Raw genomic sequence first — 19003 nt, forward strand, 5'->3', positions numbered from 1 at the left:
AGGTGGCTCAGTGGTAGAGTGCTTGCCTTGCATGCATGAAGCCCTGGGTTCGATTCCTCAGCACCACATAAGCAGAAAAAGCCAGAAGTGGTGCTGTAGCTCAAGTGGTCGAGTGCTAGCCTTGAGCTGAAGAGCTGAGGGACAGCACCCAGGCCCCGAATTCAAACCCCAGGACTGGCAATAAATAAATAAGAAAGAAAGAAATAGGAGGGGCTGGGAAGGTGGCTCAGTGGTAGAGTGCTTGCCTTGCAAGCAGGAGGCCCTGGGTTCGATTCCTTAGCACCACACAAAACAGAAAAAGCCAGAAGTGGTGCTGTGGCTCAAGTGGTAGAGTGCTCACCTTGAGCTGAAGAGCTGAGGGATAGCGCCCAGGCCCAGAGTTCAAGCCCTATGACCACCACCAACAAAACAAAAGAAGGAAAGAAAGAAAAGAAAAAGAAATAGGAGCCATCTGCTGTGGAGGGCAGAGGGTGGTGAGTGGAAGATGGCCCCTCAGCCCTCCAGCAGGGTGAGGGAGCAGAAATAGACCCGATGACCCTCATCCCCCACACAGTTGACCCCAACAAGGAGCGATGCGAGGCAGTCAAGCTGAAAATCACCAAGTACCTGCGGCGGGCTGAGGAGATTTTCAACTGCCACCTGCAGCGGACACTGGGCAGCGGAGCCAGCCCAGACTCGGTGAGGATGCCCCTTTGCCCCATGCGCATCTGGCCGCAGGACAGGAGAGGTAGTGGAAGATGTGAGTCTGAAGTGTGTGCCAGGGCTTCCCTCCTGTCCTCTGTTCCCCCATTCTCCCATACCCTCCTGGTTCATTCATTCTCAGGTCCTGAGAATCATGCCCTGGCCAGCTTCGTGCCGTCCCAGAGCACTTGGCGCATGTGTACATGTACAGCCCACAGCTCCATATGGCTTGCATGTGTGCATACACGCAAAGCCTCCAGATTGTGTTTTTGTTGGGAGTGGATACACTGTGAGTATTTGAAAGACACATATACCCATGAGTGAATGCATATGTGTGCCCAGAACTCTCCCCATGAAGCCAGATGCTTGTGGCTCACATCTGTAATCCTAGCTACTCATGAGGCAGAGATCTGTGGTTCAAGGCCAGCCTGGGCAGGAACGTCTATGAGACTCTTAGATCCAATTAACTACCAGAAAATTGGAAGTGATGCTGTGGCTCAAAGTAGTAGAGCACTAGCTTTGAGCAAAAGAGCTCAGAGATCGAGCCCAGGCCCTGAATTCAAGCCCCATGACCTATTACAAAAACAACAATAAAACTCTCCCCATGTGGTTTTTCCTGACCAGTGGGCACTTGATGGGGATTGAAGATGCGTACACAGATGTCATGCCCATAGGTTTGCCCAAGCATACACAACGTATCCTCCTTGGCTTACTGTGTGCATAGGCTCTTTCCTCAAAGCAGGTGGCTGGTGTATACTCTGAGACCCGCAGGCTCTCCAGTTAGTCCCCTCCCCATCCAGGCAGTTATCTGTTTCCTGTAGACTAGGCTTTTGGGAAGGGACTTCTGGATCTTGGAGGGATGGGTAGAGGTCAGCCTGGCTACCCTGAACAATATGAGCCCCAGGATTCAAGATCAGGAGCCCCTGCCCAGGGCTCAGGGAGGCCGCTGTGGCTGAGGCTACCTGTGGCCTGGCTTTCTCCTCTGCAGGGCTTCAGCAGCCTGAGGCTTCGGCCCATCCGCACGCTGAGTTCTGCTCTGGAGCAGCTGAGGGGCTGCAGGGTGGTCGGGGTCATCGAGAAGGTGAGTGAGTGGATATCCAAGGCACGGGAGGGAGGCGAGGGGAGGCTCGTGGTGTAGGATCAGCAGTGGTGGGCTAGGACAGGGGTGTGGTATGAGGAAGGGGATTTGTAGCAGCTGTCTGCATGCCTCCAGGGGTTAATGGGCCAGGATGGCCGTGGAGTCCAGCAGCCCCTTCTTTCCCTCACCCCAACACACACCATTTTGGTTGTGAAAAGAAAAACAAGGGGAATGAGAAGAGGCAGGCAGCTCCCTCTCTACAGCCTCAGGCTCAGACACAGAAAACCCGCAGAAACCACAGGAGAAGCTGTACCCAGGGCACCCTGCCAGCCCTCACTGCCCTGCCCACTCCCACTTCCCACAAGCCTCCGCCCCGCATTCACTCTGCAGCCCAGAATTGCTCCTGAGCACTTCTTCCTGGGGCTAGGAGGTGATCAGCTCCAGAGACCTGCCTGGCAGAGGGCCCAGGCTGGCCTGTGTTTCAGGGGCCTCTGCCCTTTCTCTCCATGTCCACACACACTCATCCTGACTCCATTTTGTGCCTTTTCCCTTAATTCAGAGCAGACAGGAAGATAGGTGATAGCCCAGCCCTTATTAAAGTGAGGGGTCCGAGGGACAAACAGGTCAAATGACTGTTGAGCCAGTATTCAGAGTCTCCTCTGCCCCCACCCCAAGGCCCCCAGAGTAGTCGCTAAAAGTTCTTTCCCAAACTGGCCATTTATGAAAATCATCTGGGGAGCTTCCTCAAAATACAGATATTTGGGCTCCACCCTAGACCTGTGGAATCAGAATTTTTAGAGTTGAACTCAGGAGTTTATCATTTAAAACACTTGGATGATTTTTGATGGATCGGGGTGGGGGGGGGTGGGGGAGAATCATGAAGAGACACTAGCATATGCTCCCACCCCCTCACCCCCATGCAAGTGGGTGGCATCCTGTCTGGAGGGGCTGGCCCAGTGGCTGGCCATTCATCAGGTAGCCATGGGCAAGTCCCCTCACTATGCTGAGCTTTGATTTCCTTATTGGTAAAGTGAAGTGGGAATTCTCCCTCCAAAGGGGTGATCTGGGAAGAAAACAGAAATGATTTTGGGAAAGGCCTGGCACATACTGAGACATTTAATGCATGTTTGATGGTTCTCAGTGAGAGCCACAAGAATGAGTGAGCAAGCACAAGCCCCCATCTCCAGGCCTTGCTCCAGCTGCTTCTCCTGGCACTCTGGACCAGGCCCCAGACTGTGAGCAGAGGCCCAGCCTGCCTCCATCTGCCTCAGTCCCCCTCCCCCTCAGTGGCCACATCCTGACCTTGGTCAAGCATAGCCACTCCCAAGGATAGGGCTGTCAGGAGTGACTGACACCATCCTTCTGAATGATACCCTGCAGAAGCACAGGTGTTAATGGTGAGCAAAGTTCCTAGTTGGACGTGTTTGGGAAGTAGTGAATGAACGTTCTATTACTTTACGTTTTTGTTCTAGGAGTTCTCAGAGTCCTTAGGCTGCAAATCTATACTGAGATTCTCTAAGCGGGAGATCTGTGACACAGAACTTCCTGGTTTGTTTGACACCAGAACATGCATATATTTGCAAAGTGCCTTAGATTGCTTTTATAGCTTCATTTTGGTGGTCGTGGGGTTTGTGCTTGTGAGGCTGGCAGTTTACTGCTAAGCCGCGCTCCCTCCCTGAGCAAAGCTTTTTAGACATGTTGTACTCTGAGGGCTACCTACTGGGAAAGTACAAATTAAGGCTAAACCTGCGCTGCCCTCATTTCCCTTTCCACCTTTTTTGGGGTACCCAATTGATTGACTCTAGCTCCCTCCTGAGATCCCTTTCTCTGGGTCATGCCCAAGCCAGGAACAACACTTTCCCCAAATTAGGAAAAGTGTTAGGACCACTGGGCCCATTCCACCACGGCTCTGCCCAGGCAGATCCAGGTAGCGAGGCAGTGCTGGCCAGCCCTGAGCCCAGGAGCTGGGCATGCAAGGCTTGTTCAGCTCTGTCCTGGCATGCCCAGGACGTAAGCAACTGTTGGGAGTCACTGGAGCAGGCAGGGGGTCTCCAGGAGCTGTAGAGATGCTGGCAGAGTAAGTCCCTAAACCAGAGAGTAGGTAGACAAGCAAGATACCTGAGGGTCTGTCCTCAGGGAGCCTGGGGACAGGACAATGTCCCTCCATTTGTGTTGAACCTTTGGGAGCCATGGCCTGAGTTGGGCATGGGGAAGAAAAGGGCATCTGAGTTCCTTATTTTACTTGGCTCAAACACAGGGTGGTTTTTTGTTTGTTTGCTTTTGAATTGTTACCAACATTCTCAAACGTGAAGATTTCATATAAAAAATACAGATTTCCATATCTCCTGAACAACCAGAAGATCTGGACATGTGGAGTTCACATTCTCCCCTGGCAGCAGGGAGCCCAGGAGGGGGGCTGCTCAGCCCTTCCCTCCCTCCACCCCTACTACGCTCACATGTTTGGTCCCTGTGAGCCTTTGTGTTGGAAGGTTTTGGACTTGTTGCTCCATGAAAAAGTCCTCCTAAGACTTAAGATTCTTTGTGTATCCTTAAAGAAAAGAAAGACATTGTTGTTTTTTCACCAAAGCTTTATTCCAGTGTCTCAAGGATTCAATTGGTTTAAAAATAAGAAGACACCTTTCTTTAAAGATTGGAGCAGTACTCATAATTGCCATCCATCTTCCCTGTCATAAGGCCCACCTCACATTTGTGAGGTACATTCCCAAAAGCCTATGGCCTTGCAGTAACCCTAGAATGAAAAGTATTATGAGGCAGGGCCAGATGCCATAGTACCTGCCTATAATCTCAGCTACTCAGAAGCAGAGATAGAAGGATCATTTTTCTTCGAGAAGCCAGAACAGGCGACACAACAACAACAAATAAAAGTTACCAAAACTATCTTAAGCAACAGATGGGCCAGGCACTGGTAATTGACACTAGTAATCCTAGCTACTTAGGAGGCTGAGATCTGGAAGATCACGGTTCTCAGCCAGACAGAAAAAAATCCTAAAGAACCCATCTCCAAAATAACCAGCAGAAAGCCAGTCTAGAAGTGTGGCTCGAGTAGTAGAGTGCTAGCTAAGGAAGCAAGCCAACTAATCATGAGGCCCTGAGATCAATCTCTGAGCGTGGTGATGTACACCTCTAATCCCTGCTAACCAGGAGATGAGAGTCCAAGGCTCATAGACAGGCATGAAAGCTCTGAACAACAACAACAAAAGCTAAAAACAAAAACAAAAATCAACCACAAATCCATCAGACTGTTCAGGACAGTAGTCACCAGTCACATAAGACTATTTGCATGAATTAAAGTCAAGATTCTGAGTCTTCAGTGTTCTAGCTCCATTTCATGGGCTCCAACACTACATGAAGCTACTGGCTTCTCCACCAGACAATGTGGAAATGAAGGATTTCATCATGGCGGAAAGTTCAGTTGGACAGTGTTGCATTATGATACTAATTGTCTTCCGGAGAATGAAACTGGGATTCATGGAAGGCAAGCAGTAGGTGGTCTCTGTTTCCCACGCCACTAGGCAAAAGAAAGAGATTTTTTTTTCTTGTTTGGTTTCATTAATGGGAAAATGCTCCCTTGAATATACTTTTGAGATATAATGAAAGAGAAAGGAGTTTGAATCTGGAAAAAAACAACTCTCAGCACCCTCATGAACTCCAAGGTAATCAGTTAATGTTTAAATCTAGTTTCTTCTAGACAACTAGGTTTAAATGTGTGTTTTTTCAAACACAATTGTTATTATGTATGGGACAAATTGTATTTCTGGCTCTCTCATAATTTTGGACTGTAAGTCAGAGGGCCTTGCCCAGCACAAGGTGGCGGGGAATCCCACTTGGCGAAGCCTGGGGGGAATTATGGGAGGTGTCAGGGCCTGTGGGAAACTCTGTTCTCCTAAATGACTTTAGAATTCTCTGCCTTTCTTTTTCAAACATTGCCTAAGTTTGGTCAGAAAGCCAAGGCCAGGCTGGCTTCTATCTCTAGCTGTTGGAGGGGAGACCTCTAGTGGTCAAAAGGGCCAGCTCCCAAGTGCTGCAGCCAGGGCCTAGGCCTTTCCCAGTCCCCATTTTACTGATAGGAAAACTGAGGCTCAGAAGGGAAAGCACTTGATTGTGTGTCCAGTTAAGCCTGCAAGCTCTGGGGCTGAACCTGTCTGGATTCAAATCCTGACTCTACCACTTTGCAGTAGTGAGACCATGGAAAGGCAATATCGCCTCTCTGAATCTCAGTTTCTTCATCAATAGAATGGATCACTAGTAATTCTTACCAGTAGAGTTGTGGGAATAAAATCAAATAACCTCTGCAACTACTTAGCACAGAGTAAGCACTTGGTATCCTATGTTGTTTTTTTTCTATAGCATATTGACCATTGCTGAGGATCGTGAAGGGTTTGTGCTTAGATTGTCTGCTTTAATCAACATCCCTATCCCACTCCCAAGAACCCACTTTGCAGGTTAGAAGAACAAAGTTTAGAGAAGTCATGTGACTTCATACAGAGGCTGTTTATGGCCACAATGAACAGTGACAAACAGAAGTGGGCATTTGTGATTCCTGTTTGGTTGTAGGAAAAGAAAAATAAAATCAGTTCATTTGCCCAGGGCTCTAAACCCAGGGTCCTTTTCCCTACACCATCTGAGGCTGCGGATCTCACCCCGCCCAGTGTCCTGGCCTCAGGGCCTGCCTCCCACTCCCCTCTCTGGCCAGCCCAGGCCCTCCCTGGGGAATGTCCTGCCAGGCAGGCCAGTGGCCAAGGAAGGGGCATACTGGGGTGCTGTCTGGCTTCTTCATGTCCTCATCCACGCAAAATCGTCTGCCTTCCTCATCTGATACACCCTTGCCCCTCATAGAGCTGGGTCCACCCCTGCCTACAGAGGAAAGGTGGTGGGCAGACTGCAAGAAGCCCTGCGGAGGACAGGCTCCACATAGGACTTGATTATTTTATTGAGACAAATCCTTGCGCATGCTGGCCTTGAATTCCTGGCTCAAGCAATACCTCTTTCCCCCGAGTAGCTGGTAGGCACAACCATGCCTGGCTTAAGAGAAGACTTTATTTCAAAGAAGGGGAAACAGGAAGGCCTGGAGAGACACCTGAAAAACATGCCAAGCCAGGACCACTCAGATCACACTGAAACTACACTCTCAGAACCCTTGAAGAATAAGGAACAGAGGAGGTGCTATCTTCAGTCCCCGAGGACAGTGGGATCTTAATCTTCCCTTCCCCTCAGGGAGAGGAGAGGCATTTTTTTCTTCTTTTCTTTCTTTTTTTTTTTTTTTGTCATTGTGGGACTTGAACTCTGGGCCTGTGCATTGTCCCTCAGCTCTTCAGCTCCAGGCAAGCACTCTACCACTTGAGCCACAGCGTTACTTCAGGTTCTCTGCTGATTAATTGGAGAGAAGAGTCTCAAGGTCTTTCCTGCTTGGGCTGGCTTTTAATCATGATACTCAGATCTCAGCCTCGTGAGTAGTTAGGATTACAGGCGTGAGCCACCGGTGCCCGGCATGGAGAGGCATTCTTACATGGGATCCTCCTGGCTCCATGCAACCTGAGTATGTGGAGGACTCATGCAGGACTGTGGGAATACAGAGCTGGACAAGGTCTTGCCCTTGTAGTGCTTACAACCGGGGGTGGGGGTGGGGGAGGTTAGGCAATGAGGCTACCAAAGGTGAGCGAGAGAGCACAAGAGATGGCAGCAGGCCCTGGATACTGCATGGAGGGACCCCGGAGCTGTGGGTGAGCAGGCTGGGATGGGTGTTGGCTCCGGGGGGAAGAGGGGTGTACTCCCTGCCCTGTCTCTGGGTGAGTTGACTTGGTGAAGGAATCGGGGGGCTTGGGCATGGCTCCTGGAAACTAGCGTGTGGCTTCTGGACTTTGACAGGTGCAGCTGGTCCGGGACCCAGCCACTGGAGGGACCTTCGTAGTGAAGGCACGTGCTTCCCAGCCTCTGCTGTACAGTATAGTACAGTCCAGTCCTCCCCTTGGGATCCCCCTCAAAGCTCTGGAACATTCTCCCAGAATGTGCATGTGGAATTCATGTCCCCTCCAAATCCGAAAGCTGCTCATTCTATTCTGAGCATGGGCTCTGCCTCCTAGATAGTCCCCCCCAACACACACACACACACACCCCTCATACTCACACACACACTCATACTTGCGCACACACACAAACATCATCTTTGGCCAGAAGGGTGGAGGAGCTTGAGAGAAAAGAGGGGAGGACCAGGTCAGGAATTGGGGGAAACAGCTGCTCCTCAGAATAGCTCCCACTTCTTATCTGAGTGCTCCCCAATGCCAGGGCTGCAGGACTGTCCCCTAGCAGCCGCTGCTTCTGGCCTTGTCCTCAGCTGATCTTCCTCCCTGACTGCTCCCCAGAGCTTGCCCAGGTGCCATATGGTAAGCCGGGAGCGGCTCACCATCATCCCACACGGAGTCCCCTACATGACGAAGCTGCTGCGGTACTTTGTGAGCGAGGACTCCATCTTCCTGCACCTGGAGCACGTACAAGGTGAGGGGCCCTGGCAACAGCTCTGGCATTTGGGGTTTTATAGTTGCCTTCCTTCTTAAAACAGTGGGCCCCCGGGAGGAGTGTGGCTTTCTCCTGATGTGGGGCACAGCTGTGGAAGCTCGTTGCTGGGGGCAGGGGCAAGCCATTGTGGGCCTCCATGTGATGCCAGAGGAGCGGGAGATATTCTGGAGAGGAGGGCCATGCCACAGGCAGGGGAGAGGGGTTGTTTGCGGCTCTCTCCTTCCCCACAGTGTCCTCTGGTCTCCGCCCATTTCACTTTTCTGGTAGGTGGCCCCCCCTAGGATGACTGAAGCTGTATGGACTAGAATTGGGTCACGTGGTAGATATTCACTCATGATCATAGTAATTTCCAGAATATCCCTGGACCATGATGTGGAGTCATAGGAGATGTGGCCTTTGCATTTCATTAGATCATTTTCTCTAAAACAAAATTGAAATTATTCAGTGAATCCACCACTCCAACCAAAGCTACTGATAATGAATACAGGGCGTAGGGCAGGGCTCAGCAATATGGCGCCTGCCTAGCAAGTGCAAGGCCCTGAGTTCAAACTCCAGTAGCACAAACATAAAAATAAACACCAAACCCAAGAAATACATTTAGGGTGTACAGTCCCTAAAACAGCTCTCTGAGGGCAGGCAGGTTAATAAGAAGAGGGGGAGAGGGAGGGGTAAAGAAGCCACACAGAGGGGTCGTGCCCCAGATGGAGGAAAGGGGAAATGGGCCTCGTCCTGGTGTCCACGCTCCTTTTCCTCTCTTCCCTCTGCCCCACCCAGGAGGCACTCTGTGGTCCCACCTGCTCTCCCAGGCGCCACCCCAACATTCTGGCCTCAGATCTGGCTCTACTCAGGAGAAGTCAAAGCTGGACAGTCGCCGCAGCCTCCTGACCTCAGCACGGCTCTCCCCAGGCTACACTGTGAGGCAAGACAGGATCCTTCTGGAACCTTCTCGGACTTCTCAGAGGCTTCCTCCAGCCAGGGAGCTCCCACCCCTCAGACCCTTCAGAGAGGCTGACAATGAGTCCATGGCCAGGACCGGCACTTCCTGCTCCTCCCGTCCCACAAGGGCACCGGGTGGCCACTGGTACCTTCAAGCCAGGAGGACTGGCCAGAGCTCAGACCCTGGGCCCCCTCGCGGACTCCTTTGGGTTCGTGAAGGGGCCAGCCGGGTATTGGGGGGCTGTGGCCGAGGCCGAGGTCACAGTCCCCCTTCGGTGGACAGAGCCTGCTGGGCGGGTGGTGAGGCTGTGTGGTATGTGAAGGAGGAGCGGGTGAAGCAGTGGGCAGCCGAGATGCTGGTGGCACTGGAGGCACTTCATGAACAAGGGGTGCTGTGCCGGGACCTCAATCCTCGGAACCTGCTCCTGGACCAGGCAGGTAGGAACCCAGGCCATTCTACCCCTACCCCACAGGAGGGAGTCCCCCCCCCCCAGTCAAGGGGACCTTAGAGGTTATGTGCCACTTTCCTCACCTGCACCCAGTTCACAGGATTCTGCCTGAGCCTGGGCGGCCCTTCCCCTGAGGCTAGAGTAGCTCCCAGAACACCCTGGGAGCCCCTGGGGCCATGATCTGCCCAGCATGGCCTTTGGCTCCTGCTGAGTGCCTGTTGGGGAAGCCCTGGGACTGAATTCTCCATGCCAGCTACTCTGCAATGCCACCCTCAGCCTTTGTCCCTCACCCTTTCTCCTTACACACACTGGATGAGAAGGTCACATCCGGCTCACATATTTTGGCCAGTGGTCGGAAGTGGAGCCCCAGTGCAGCAGGGAGGCCGTGGACCACCTGTACAGCGCCCCAGGCAAGAACGGAGCGGGTGGAGGGTGGCCCTTGATATTGGATAGCTCTGTGTGGGTTGAGTCTGGGGACTGAGGGCGACATGAATGGGCAGGGTCTGCTAGCATGGAAATGGACAGTCCTGGGTGAGGGAAAGATGTCTGTTTTCTTGCTCCTGCAGAAGTTGGGGGGATTTCTGAGCTGAGTGAAGCTTGTGACTGGTGGAGTTTCGGGTCACTACTCTATGAGCTGCTGACAGGAACCGTGAGTAGCTGCACAGGGCAGAACACTTTACTGGGTGCCACTGAATGCTGGGTAAGCAGGATTCAGTCTTATTAGCCAGAATCTCGAGAGAGCTGCCTGGTTCTCCAAGATCTGGCCAATTGGCCTGGATGTCCTGCCACACTACAGGCCACTGGAGACACAGGAAGTCACTTTAATGAAGCCACAGGCACATAAGAGTATTCCAAACACATTATCTCAACTTTTGTGAGAGTTGAGTTGGGATGGTCAGGAAAGTTTCTGGAAGAGTGTGTCTAGGACTTGGGTTTAAAGAGAAGATAGCATAGACACAGCCCTCCTTCCCTGGATCATCCCCTGAATCCCCCGCCCCTACTTCCTTGACCCTCCCCGCCCCCTTACTCCTCCTGCCCATTTGGCTGGAGGATTGGATAGTCTTTCATCCAGGTCAGCAGCTGCCCTGTCCCTGTCCAGTCTGGGTCAGCCAAGAACTCAAGGTCCTCCCTATAAACTATGTTGCTCAAAATGATGCCTGGCCTTTAACCTCTGCCCAGATGAGCTCAGCACTACATCTGGGGCCAATTGGGTTGGGAAGTAAAGAAGAGGCCAAACTGCATTTGAGTAGAAAACAGCTGGAATGGACTCCTTATGACCTCAAGTCCACAGCTGTCTCATCCCTCCTGGCTTTCTCCTACTTTTGTCCCAAACCCAGGCCTCTGAGAACCCTATCTGCAAATACCGACCTTCCCTCCTCCCACCACAGCTCTCCTACCTTTCTCCTGGATGCTTTCCTTACCTCCAGACTGTCTGCTCTCCCAGGTTGCATATACCTTTGGGCACAGAGAGGACCTGCTTTCTTCTGTCACCACATCCCTGCCTTGGCCTTGATAGCAGCCTGCCGTGGCCTGCTGTCAAATGAGTAGCTTGTGAGGGCTTTTTTTTTTTTTTTTCCTAAGCAGACAAGTTCCAGTGCTGTTCCAGATAGCATTCCCACCCAGATTACAACCCAAGATTGTTTCTAGCATCAATTCCAGGACCCCAGAGGGACCCAGGTTCAAATCCTGACCTCAGCACAAGGCCCCTTTCCTCTGAACCTGCTTTCTTGTCTTTAATGGATATAGGTATTTCAGGGACATAGCTCAGTGTCTGGCACACAATAAATCATAAGGCAGCAATCAACATCACGAATCACCAACCCCATGGAATGTGACACTGGGGCAGGTGGCTGGGCGGGGGTGGGGGGTGGGGGTGGGAAGAGGGAACCTGGGGAGCCACTGGAAGACTTCCCTGGGATCCTCTCTTCAGAGATCCATCTTTGTGTCCCACCCCCACCCCCAACCCTCACCAGGCACTGTTCCAGATCCACCCCTCAGGATTCCAGGCACACACCCAGCTCCAACTACCTGATTGGCTCAGTCGCCCAGCAGCCTCCCTGCTGACTGAGGTAAGGTACAGCCTGGCCTAGAGGAGCTGGCTTCTTGGCCTGTGGGTAAGGAAGGAGGGATAGAAGCCCCACAATTGTGTGTGTGCTGTATCTGTTCATGTGGGGGCTACAAAACAATAGGGCAACAAATTTCTATGCACCAGTGGTCAACCATCAGCAATATCCCTCTGAGGGAAAATGAAGTCATGAGCTGGGCTTGCAGAGTCTAAGTCCCCTAAAGTTGTGGTAACTGAAGTCCCTGAAACTTGGCCCCTGTCTCTGCCAGAGCGCTGACTGGCCTCTCCCTCCACAGCTGCTGCAGTTTGAACCCAAGCAGCGCCTGGGTGCCGGAGAGGGTGGTGCCAGACAACTCAAGTCCCACCCCTTTTTCAGTTCGATCCAGTGGAGCAGACTGGCGGGGTAACAGGAGCATTGGTGGGGCTGTGGAAGCAGCTGGCCTGCACTCCATCTCCTGCCTCGCCTGTCGTCCCTCTCAGCGATGGGCTTTAGAACATAGGGAAGTTGTCTTTCCTGATCAGCCTGGCCTTGGGCCTCCAAAGCAATGATCTCCACTGTCCCTGGAGAAGTTCCCAAAACTGCAGAGAGGAGGCTGCATGGTGAGGCCCACACCTTAAAGCCGCTTGAGCCTTTTACAACATCCACAGACATCTGTTGGGCACATTCCTTGTGCTTGATGCCAGCCCGTCAAAGGGCGCCTCTGCTGCTCTGCTCAGAGTGACTGACCACTTGCAGCAACCCAAGTTTGGTGCCTCGCTTGGGACACCAAGAGATGTAGGATACTGATCTTAAACCTGGACTGTGCTGGCTGGTCACTGTAGTCTGTAACTCCCAGAGGGGCAGGAAGAGGGTGGGGGAGGCAGGGAAGATCTGTGGCGTGGGAAGATTAGGGACAGGATGATCCGCTCCCTGTTTCTGGTCATATTTCTGTTTTGATTCAGACTTGAGAACAAAAAAGAGGGAGGTTTTAAGAAGTAAGGTATAAAGGAGCCATGATGGAAGGGGAGGCCCGCGCTCTGCCCCAGCTGGCCCCGAGGGGCTGAAGCAACCCAGCCAGGTCATGCCCCTTCCCTTCTCAGGCCTCGGCTGTTTATCATTCTGAACTTTAATCATGAGGTTCTGCTCAATTTACTATCTTCTCTCACTCCCATTTGGAGAAACCACAAAACATGAGCAGATTATCCACATGAATTCAGCCAAACCTAAGATGTTTCTGGTCTCTGAAGAACTGTGTTCAGTGGGCTCCTCAAAATCAGCCCCTCCTCCGGTTTGAGGGCTTCCCCTATTATTGGGGTACACTACACTCCTTGTCCCAGAGCTAAAGTCCTACTAGACCTCTGTCCCTAGCTCCCAGCGGCACTTCTGACACTGCTCATCAGTTGGGGAATCTAGCCAGATACTTGTGTCCTGAGACTATGGCTCCTCTGACTCTTCTACTTCTCAGGTTGAGGAAAAGCAGTCTTTCTTGTGCCCCATAGCCCACATCCTGAATGGCCAGAGGTTTGCCCATCTTCTAATAAAGCCTGCTCTTCTTTTGGTGTCCCTGTATCATTAATGCAGCAAAAGTGGCCTGGAGGAAGGAGCAGATTGTAAGTCTCCACTAGAGATTCAAGAGAGGGTGCTAGGAGGCTGCCTAAGCCTCCTAGCGTGGGAAATACTGACTGGGCTTTTCAGGAAAAAGCAAAGGCTTTAAAGAAAGTCTGATGGCGTCTGAGGGAACTCCATGGAACTGGTTGTCTGTAAGCTTAACCCACGGGACCTAGAGCCTACCTGCTACAAATGTATGTTCCTTCTGCATTCACCTATCAGACCAGACTACTTCCAAGCACAGCTTCATCAAATGTGAGGGACTTCTGGCTCTCATCCAGTCACACTGCACATCTGGTACTCTGTTGGGCCTTCAGCTTAGAATCCTGTGGTCCCAGCCCTGATTAAGATTGACCATTCAGGAAAATGGAGATAATGGCTATTTTATAGTTTACTAGAATAACTAAAGCTTATGTCACCGAGTCCTAGATCTGACAGATTAAAGTTCTTTTTATTAAATCCACCTACCAGCTCCTACTTGAGAAAGTAGGAACTTTTTTCCTTTTTTTGTTGGTTGTGGGGTCTGAACTCTGGGCCTAGGGCCTGTCCCTCAGCTCTTCAGCTCAAGGTTAGCACTCTACCACTTGAGCCACAGCGCCACTTCCGGCTTTTTTTTTCCTGCTTATGTGGTGCTGAGGAATCGAACCCAGGGCCTCATGTATGCAAGGCAAGCACTCTACCACTGAGCCACCTTCCCAGCCCCAGAACCTTTTTTCTGAGAAAGGCCTCCAACCTAAAGGATGGCCTTGCTGTAAACAAGATCAGCAGAGGACTTAATTGTGGAAAGAACAGGCACAATTTATGAAGCCGAGTCCACTTTGCCTGTTACTTGAAGTATAGACTAGGCACAAACTCTGTCCACTGGTCCTCACAGACCACTGACCTTAAGCATCTTGCTAATCAATCCAAGTAAAAATTAAGATGCCCTCGCCATTCTCCAATCCATCCCAGATCCCTTGCTTCACAAGGCAGATCTACAATTTCTAGAATTTGTCTCACCAAGGCCACAGGGTTCCCTGGAAGGAAGGTGGGACACTAACACATCAATGTGCTTCCTTGGCTGGCAGTCAAGGTTCTACCTTTTGTCAAATTAGGACAGTTAACTTACACTGTAAGTACGGGATATAACTGGAGATGTGGCTGAAGAGTGGTAAGTGTGAGGCCATAAGTTCAAACTTCAATATGTATATATATATATATATATAAAGACAGGGATGGAGGATATGTCTTAGTGGTAGAAGGGAGGTTCTGGGTTCAATCACTCAAACCACCAAATTTTTTAAAAAAATATGAAACATCACAGGTAACAGTAAGTATTAAGTGATTTTCAATGCTAATGACATCCTTGGTATACTCATGCTGTTGTACCTCAGTAACCAAAAGAAGCATAGATGCAGGAACCCTGTTTGTAAGATCTGCCCTTTAATTTTCATTCAAAATCAGTTTAAATATCTTCGTTACAAGTTCTGAATGGTGAAGAGTAGCAGATGCTGCAGGCACTCAATACTGACCCATTTCCCACCCACCCCGCCCCCCACTGCCTTGCTTCTTGGCTCACGATAAAAAAGGGCACCCTGTACTAACCAGTGGCCCCATGCTGCTTGTCAGCAGTCTCAGGCCTTGGTGAGGTTGGATAGGAGCCATCAAGTCCCAGGAGCTTTCATGACACGTTACCGTAAGGAATTCCAATGGTTGTGCCAAGCCCAAAGCGTCTTAGAGAAGACCGCCATTACATCACATCACTATGTACTAACATTTTAAGGCTGGTTTCCACCATAGTCTATCCCCTAGGTCTGTGACCTGAAGAGGAAGCACCAAGGCCCCAATCCCTACAGGTCACAGCCTAAGAATAAGAGAACCGCCTCCTCAATCCACATGCCTACACAAACCTGAATGTTAAAGCCCATGTCAATCTAAGCCAGAGGGTGCCTCCTCTTCTGCCAGGTTCTGCCCCACTGCCCTGGTGTGCTACAGTGTGCTCTATATGAGAACAATGTGCTAGAATGGGTCCTAGCAGCCTGGAAAGTGTCGAAAAGGACTGGTACAACCACAGCTGTGTGTATGCCCCACTGAGTCTTCCTGGTGTGAGCCTATGACAGAGTGTAAGGGCAGGCCTGGGGTCTACTCCCATCTATGATTACACGGGGCCTCTGGGCCCTCTCCCCCCGACCTGGCCAGTGCGTCCTGGAAGAGGTAGAAGAGGCGTCCTGTAGTCACTGACAGCTGAGAGTAATGAAGCAAAAGCAGCACCTCTTTGCCTGTGTCCAATACCTCCACACAGGTGGCATCAAATGACAATGCACAGCCAGGACAGAGGCTGCTTTAAGCTTGGGAGACACAGCATCCCCTTAGGCATCTCTGGAGAACAGACTTTCCAAAGATAAAAAACTTAATCACATGGTCCCCGGTGGTTTCCCTATATAGTACACTGGCACTGGGGAGAATAAAAATTGTCTTTGCTGAGGGCTGGACAAAAGGCAGGAATATTAATGAACGAACATCCATTAAGGCGCTCTCTCTCTCTCTTTCTCTCAAGCCTAATGACGTGAAGGCAAAGAGCATGGAGAGGGAGAAAGCCTGGCAGGAACACCAAGACAAGACCTGTGACTGCTGGTTACATAGTGCCCTGGGTTCCTTGCTTGAGGCCAACAGCATGTGCCTTGCCTGTCACCAGGCTAACCTGGGACTCAGGAGGGGATAGGGAGAAGACGGATTTTTCAGTTCCTGCATGATCATATGATAGGGCATGTGGCTTCCTCCTAAAGGTCCAGGAGGAGAACTCTGGGATCTTCAACTGCTGCCTTGATTTTACGGAGGAAAGTCACAGCCTCTCTGCCATCAATCAGCCGGTGATCATAGGTCAGAGCCACGTACATCATGGGCCGCACCTCCACCTGCACAGAGAAGAGTCCATAGGTTTGTCACAGCAGTTCAGTTCTGCTGAAGGAGAGATGACTCTCAGACCAAAGAAAGTCCTAGTTCAAAAGCCTGTTCTGTTAATGCCATCACTGGACAACTTACCATATTTTCAAAGACCAAGTTTTATTTTACTTTAGTGCAAAGTTCCCTCACACAGGAAAATAAAGCTTAAGAAAATGTTTCCACACAACTACCTTAAGTAAAACTATATTCTACCCTCCAACTTGTCTGTTGGTTACAGAAAAGGCTTTCTCTTCAGTTCTGGCTGCCTACGGTAGTTACTTTGGAATTACAATTTATTATTATTTTGCAGTGCTAGGGTTTCAAGACAACACCTTGCATATGTTAAGTAAGCATTTTACAATAATCCACACCCCAGTCTTAGAGCTACAATCTAAAGAAAAAAAATGTCTAACCTGGGCCTAAAAATTCCATGATACTATAGAGATTTGGATGTATGACCATTTTCCAGGAACATCTATGGTTTTTGGACACAAAGGTGTTTGTGATCCAAACTGTTTTTTTTTTGTTTGTTTGTTTTGTTTTGTCAGTTGTGGGGCTTGAACTCTGGGCTTGGGCGCTGTCCTTACGCTCTTCAGCTCAAGGCCAGAGCTCTACCACTTGAGCCATAGCACCACTTCCAGTTTTCTAGTGGTTTACTGGAGATAAGAGTCTCATGGACTTTCTTGTCCAGGCTGGCTTTGAACCGCGATCCTCAGATTTCAGCTTCCTGAGTACCTAGGATTACAGGCGTGAGCCACCGGTGCCGGGCCCCAAACAGGTTTTAAACCCTGGAATCTCAGAGAGCCTTTTGCTACTAATGAAGCTTCCAAGAACAAGCTCCACTCCCTTTGATTTAATTCCCCAAACTCTCTGAAAACTTCTGTGTTATGCCACAGTGGCAGGACTTGAACTCAGGGCCTCTATTTTCCACTCTCCATTTTCCCTAGCAGCTGATGCACTACCATTTGAACCATGCCTCCAATTCAGTATTTTGCTGGTCAGTAGAAAATGAGGTTTCACAGACTTTTCTGGCCAGGCTGGCTTTGAACTGCTCTCCTTAGACTGGAGGATACTACTATAAGGTAGTAGTGACAATTACAGGGATGAGCCACAGGTGCCTGACTGAACTCTCAGAAATTTTCTATGCCCCATCATATAACCCTACAGGTTGTAGTTGCCATGCGTTCTTGCCCTGTTTCCAGAGGACAAGGACATGGCTCCAAATCCCTTAAGCACCTAAACAATAAAGTTTCAACAAGCCCCAGATAAAGGGGGAAGCCTCCTTAGGTCACTGTTCTCAAACAAGCATCAGAATTCTACCTTTATAGGTCTGGGATGGGCTCTTTTAAGAATTTGCATTTCTAACAAGTTCCTAGATGATGTTCATCACAGACCAGAATTTTCCTTAGCCATTAAGAAAGGAAGCTGAACCTGAAATAAATCTCTATGAAGCTATTAGGACCTCAGAAGTGATGGTTCTTACCTTGCCTCCCACAGCCACTGGCCTATCAAAGATGCCATGCATGCCTAGAATGGCAGATTGAGGGGGGTTGATAATGGGTGTTCCAAAGAGTGAGCCAAAAACACCTCCATTGCTAATGGTAAAAGTACCACCATCCATATCTTCAATGGCAAGTTCATTCTTTCGAGCCTAAAAACAAATTGCATAATTGAAACATTAAGCCAATCCAAGTTCCTTTACTCATGAGACCAGGATCTAGCTTCTACATGAGAGTTGTTCAGCTAAGGTGACTGTGAACAGTACACTAGAGAAGACATAATTCCTAAGTTACTGTTTACTTCCCCTGACAGGTCTTGTCTGAAGAAACTTCAGGTTTCTGAGCCTACTAGGCTCGCCCACACGCCTATCTTACTCAGATCCTAATGCACTCCTGAAGAAAACCAAGTGAGGCTCCTGCCCCTTGAGCAATGTTAGCTGACAAGTCCTCTTCTCTGTCCTACCCAACAGCTCAGACACATACTTCTGTATAACTTACCTTCTCTCCCAGTTCATTGATGGTTCGTTCAATATCTGCATAATTCATAGTTTCCACATTCCTGATGACAGGAACCACGAGACCCTGAAAGTAGTAAAAGCTGTTATCAGTTGAAAAACAACAGTACCTTTAGTTACAACTCCCTTGATTCAATGCAAAGGTCTCCCCTACCCAGAACAGAATATCTTTACTGTTCACTGATTAGGCTTGATGTCAAGATAGAGGAATGTGATATGGGAGAGCTGGGGGGGGTGGTGGATTACTTTTACTAACTAATTCCTAAAAAATGAGTTATAGCAATAATCTCTCCTAGCAAAAAGGTGCTCAGAGATGGCACCCAAGCCGAGAGTTTAAGCACCAGGACTAGCAAAAAAATAAATAAATAAATAATCTCTCCTGTGTGATCTGCTTCTTCACATATATATGGTGAGGATCCAAGATCAGCACTCCCCACCTCCTGCCCCAACATACCCTTGGGGTGGCCACAGCAACACTGATGTCAACATAATCCCTATACACCATCTCTTTGGTTGCATCATCAATCACTATGAGAAAGAAAACACATGTTACATACAACTCCCCCGGTCAAGGCTAATGAGCTATTTGTTTAATAAGAGTGAAAAAATCTACAGTGCTTGAATGAGTATGGACTGTATCAAGATGAATGTGATTGGATAACAAACAGCAGATGGGGCTGTAGAGCGCTTGCCTTGCATGCAGGAGGTCCTGGGTTCGATTCCTCAGCACCACATA

The 19003-nt window shown here is 49.9% G+C and overlaps 2 protein-coding genes across 3 annotated transcripts in view; one reads left to right on the top strand and one right to left on the bottom strand.

Annotated features, from left to right (window-relative positions):
• The window catches only part of Rps6kl1 (ribosomal protein S6 kinase-like 1), a 17595-nt gene extending 4335 nt beyond the window's left edge, over positions 1–13260 (top strand). Inside the window, exons 3-11 of one of the 2 annotated variants that reach the window (XM_013014332.1) lie at positions 554–678; positions 1670–1762; positions 7646–7693; positions 8140–8272; positions 9068–9667; positions 9999–10088; positions 10245–10327; positions 11652–11747; positions 12040–13260. In XM_013014332.1, coding sequence (XP_012869786.1) covers positions 554–678; positions 1670–1762; positions 7646–7693; positions 8140–8272; positions 9068–9667; positions 9999–10088; positions 10245–10327; positions 11652–11747; positions 12040–12150 — 1379 coding nt within the window. In that variant the 3' untranslated portion in view covers positions 12151–13260. Of the gene's footprint in view, positions 1–553; positions 679–1669; positions 1763–7645; positions 7694–8139; positions 8273–9067; positions 9668–9998; positions 10089–10244; positions 10328–11424; positions 11515–11651; positions 11748–12039 lie in introns of those variants that run through there. The other variant, XM_013014340.1, reaches the window with a different exon arrangement.
• Positions 13261–14731: 1471 nt separating this feature from the next.
• Positions 14732–19003, bottom strand: part of Dlst (dihydrolipoamide S-succinyltransferase (E2 component of 2-oxo-glutarate complex)) — a 24906-nt gene continuing 20634 nt past the window's right edge. The window contains exons 12-15 of the mRNA XM_013016081.1: positions 18722–18795; positions 18251–18334; positions 17737–17904; positions 14732–16225 (exon numbers count right to left, since the gene is read on the bottom strand). Of these exons, the coding sequence (XP_012871535.1) occupies positions 16091–16225; positions 17737–17904; positions 18251–18334; positions 18722–18795 (461 nt within the window). The 3' untranslated portion in view covers positions 14732–16090. The remainder of the gene's footprint in view (positions 16226–17736; positions 17905–18250; positions 18335–18721; positions 18796–19003) is intronic.

The sequence above is a fragment of the Dipodomys ordii genome, unplaced genomic scaffold, assembly GCF_000151885.1.
Source record: "Dipodomys ordii isolate 6190 unplaced genomic scaffold, Dord_2.0 Scaffold2, whole genome shotgun sequence".
NCBI classification, from domain to species: domain Eukaryota; kingdom Metazoa; phylum Chordata; class Mammalia; order Rodentia; family Heteromyidae; genus Dipodomys; species Dipodomys ordii.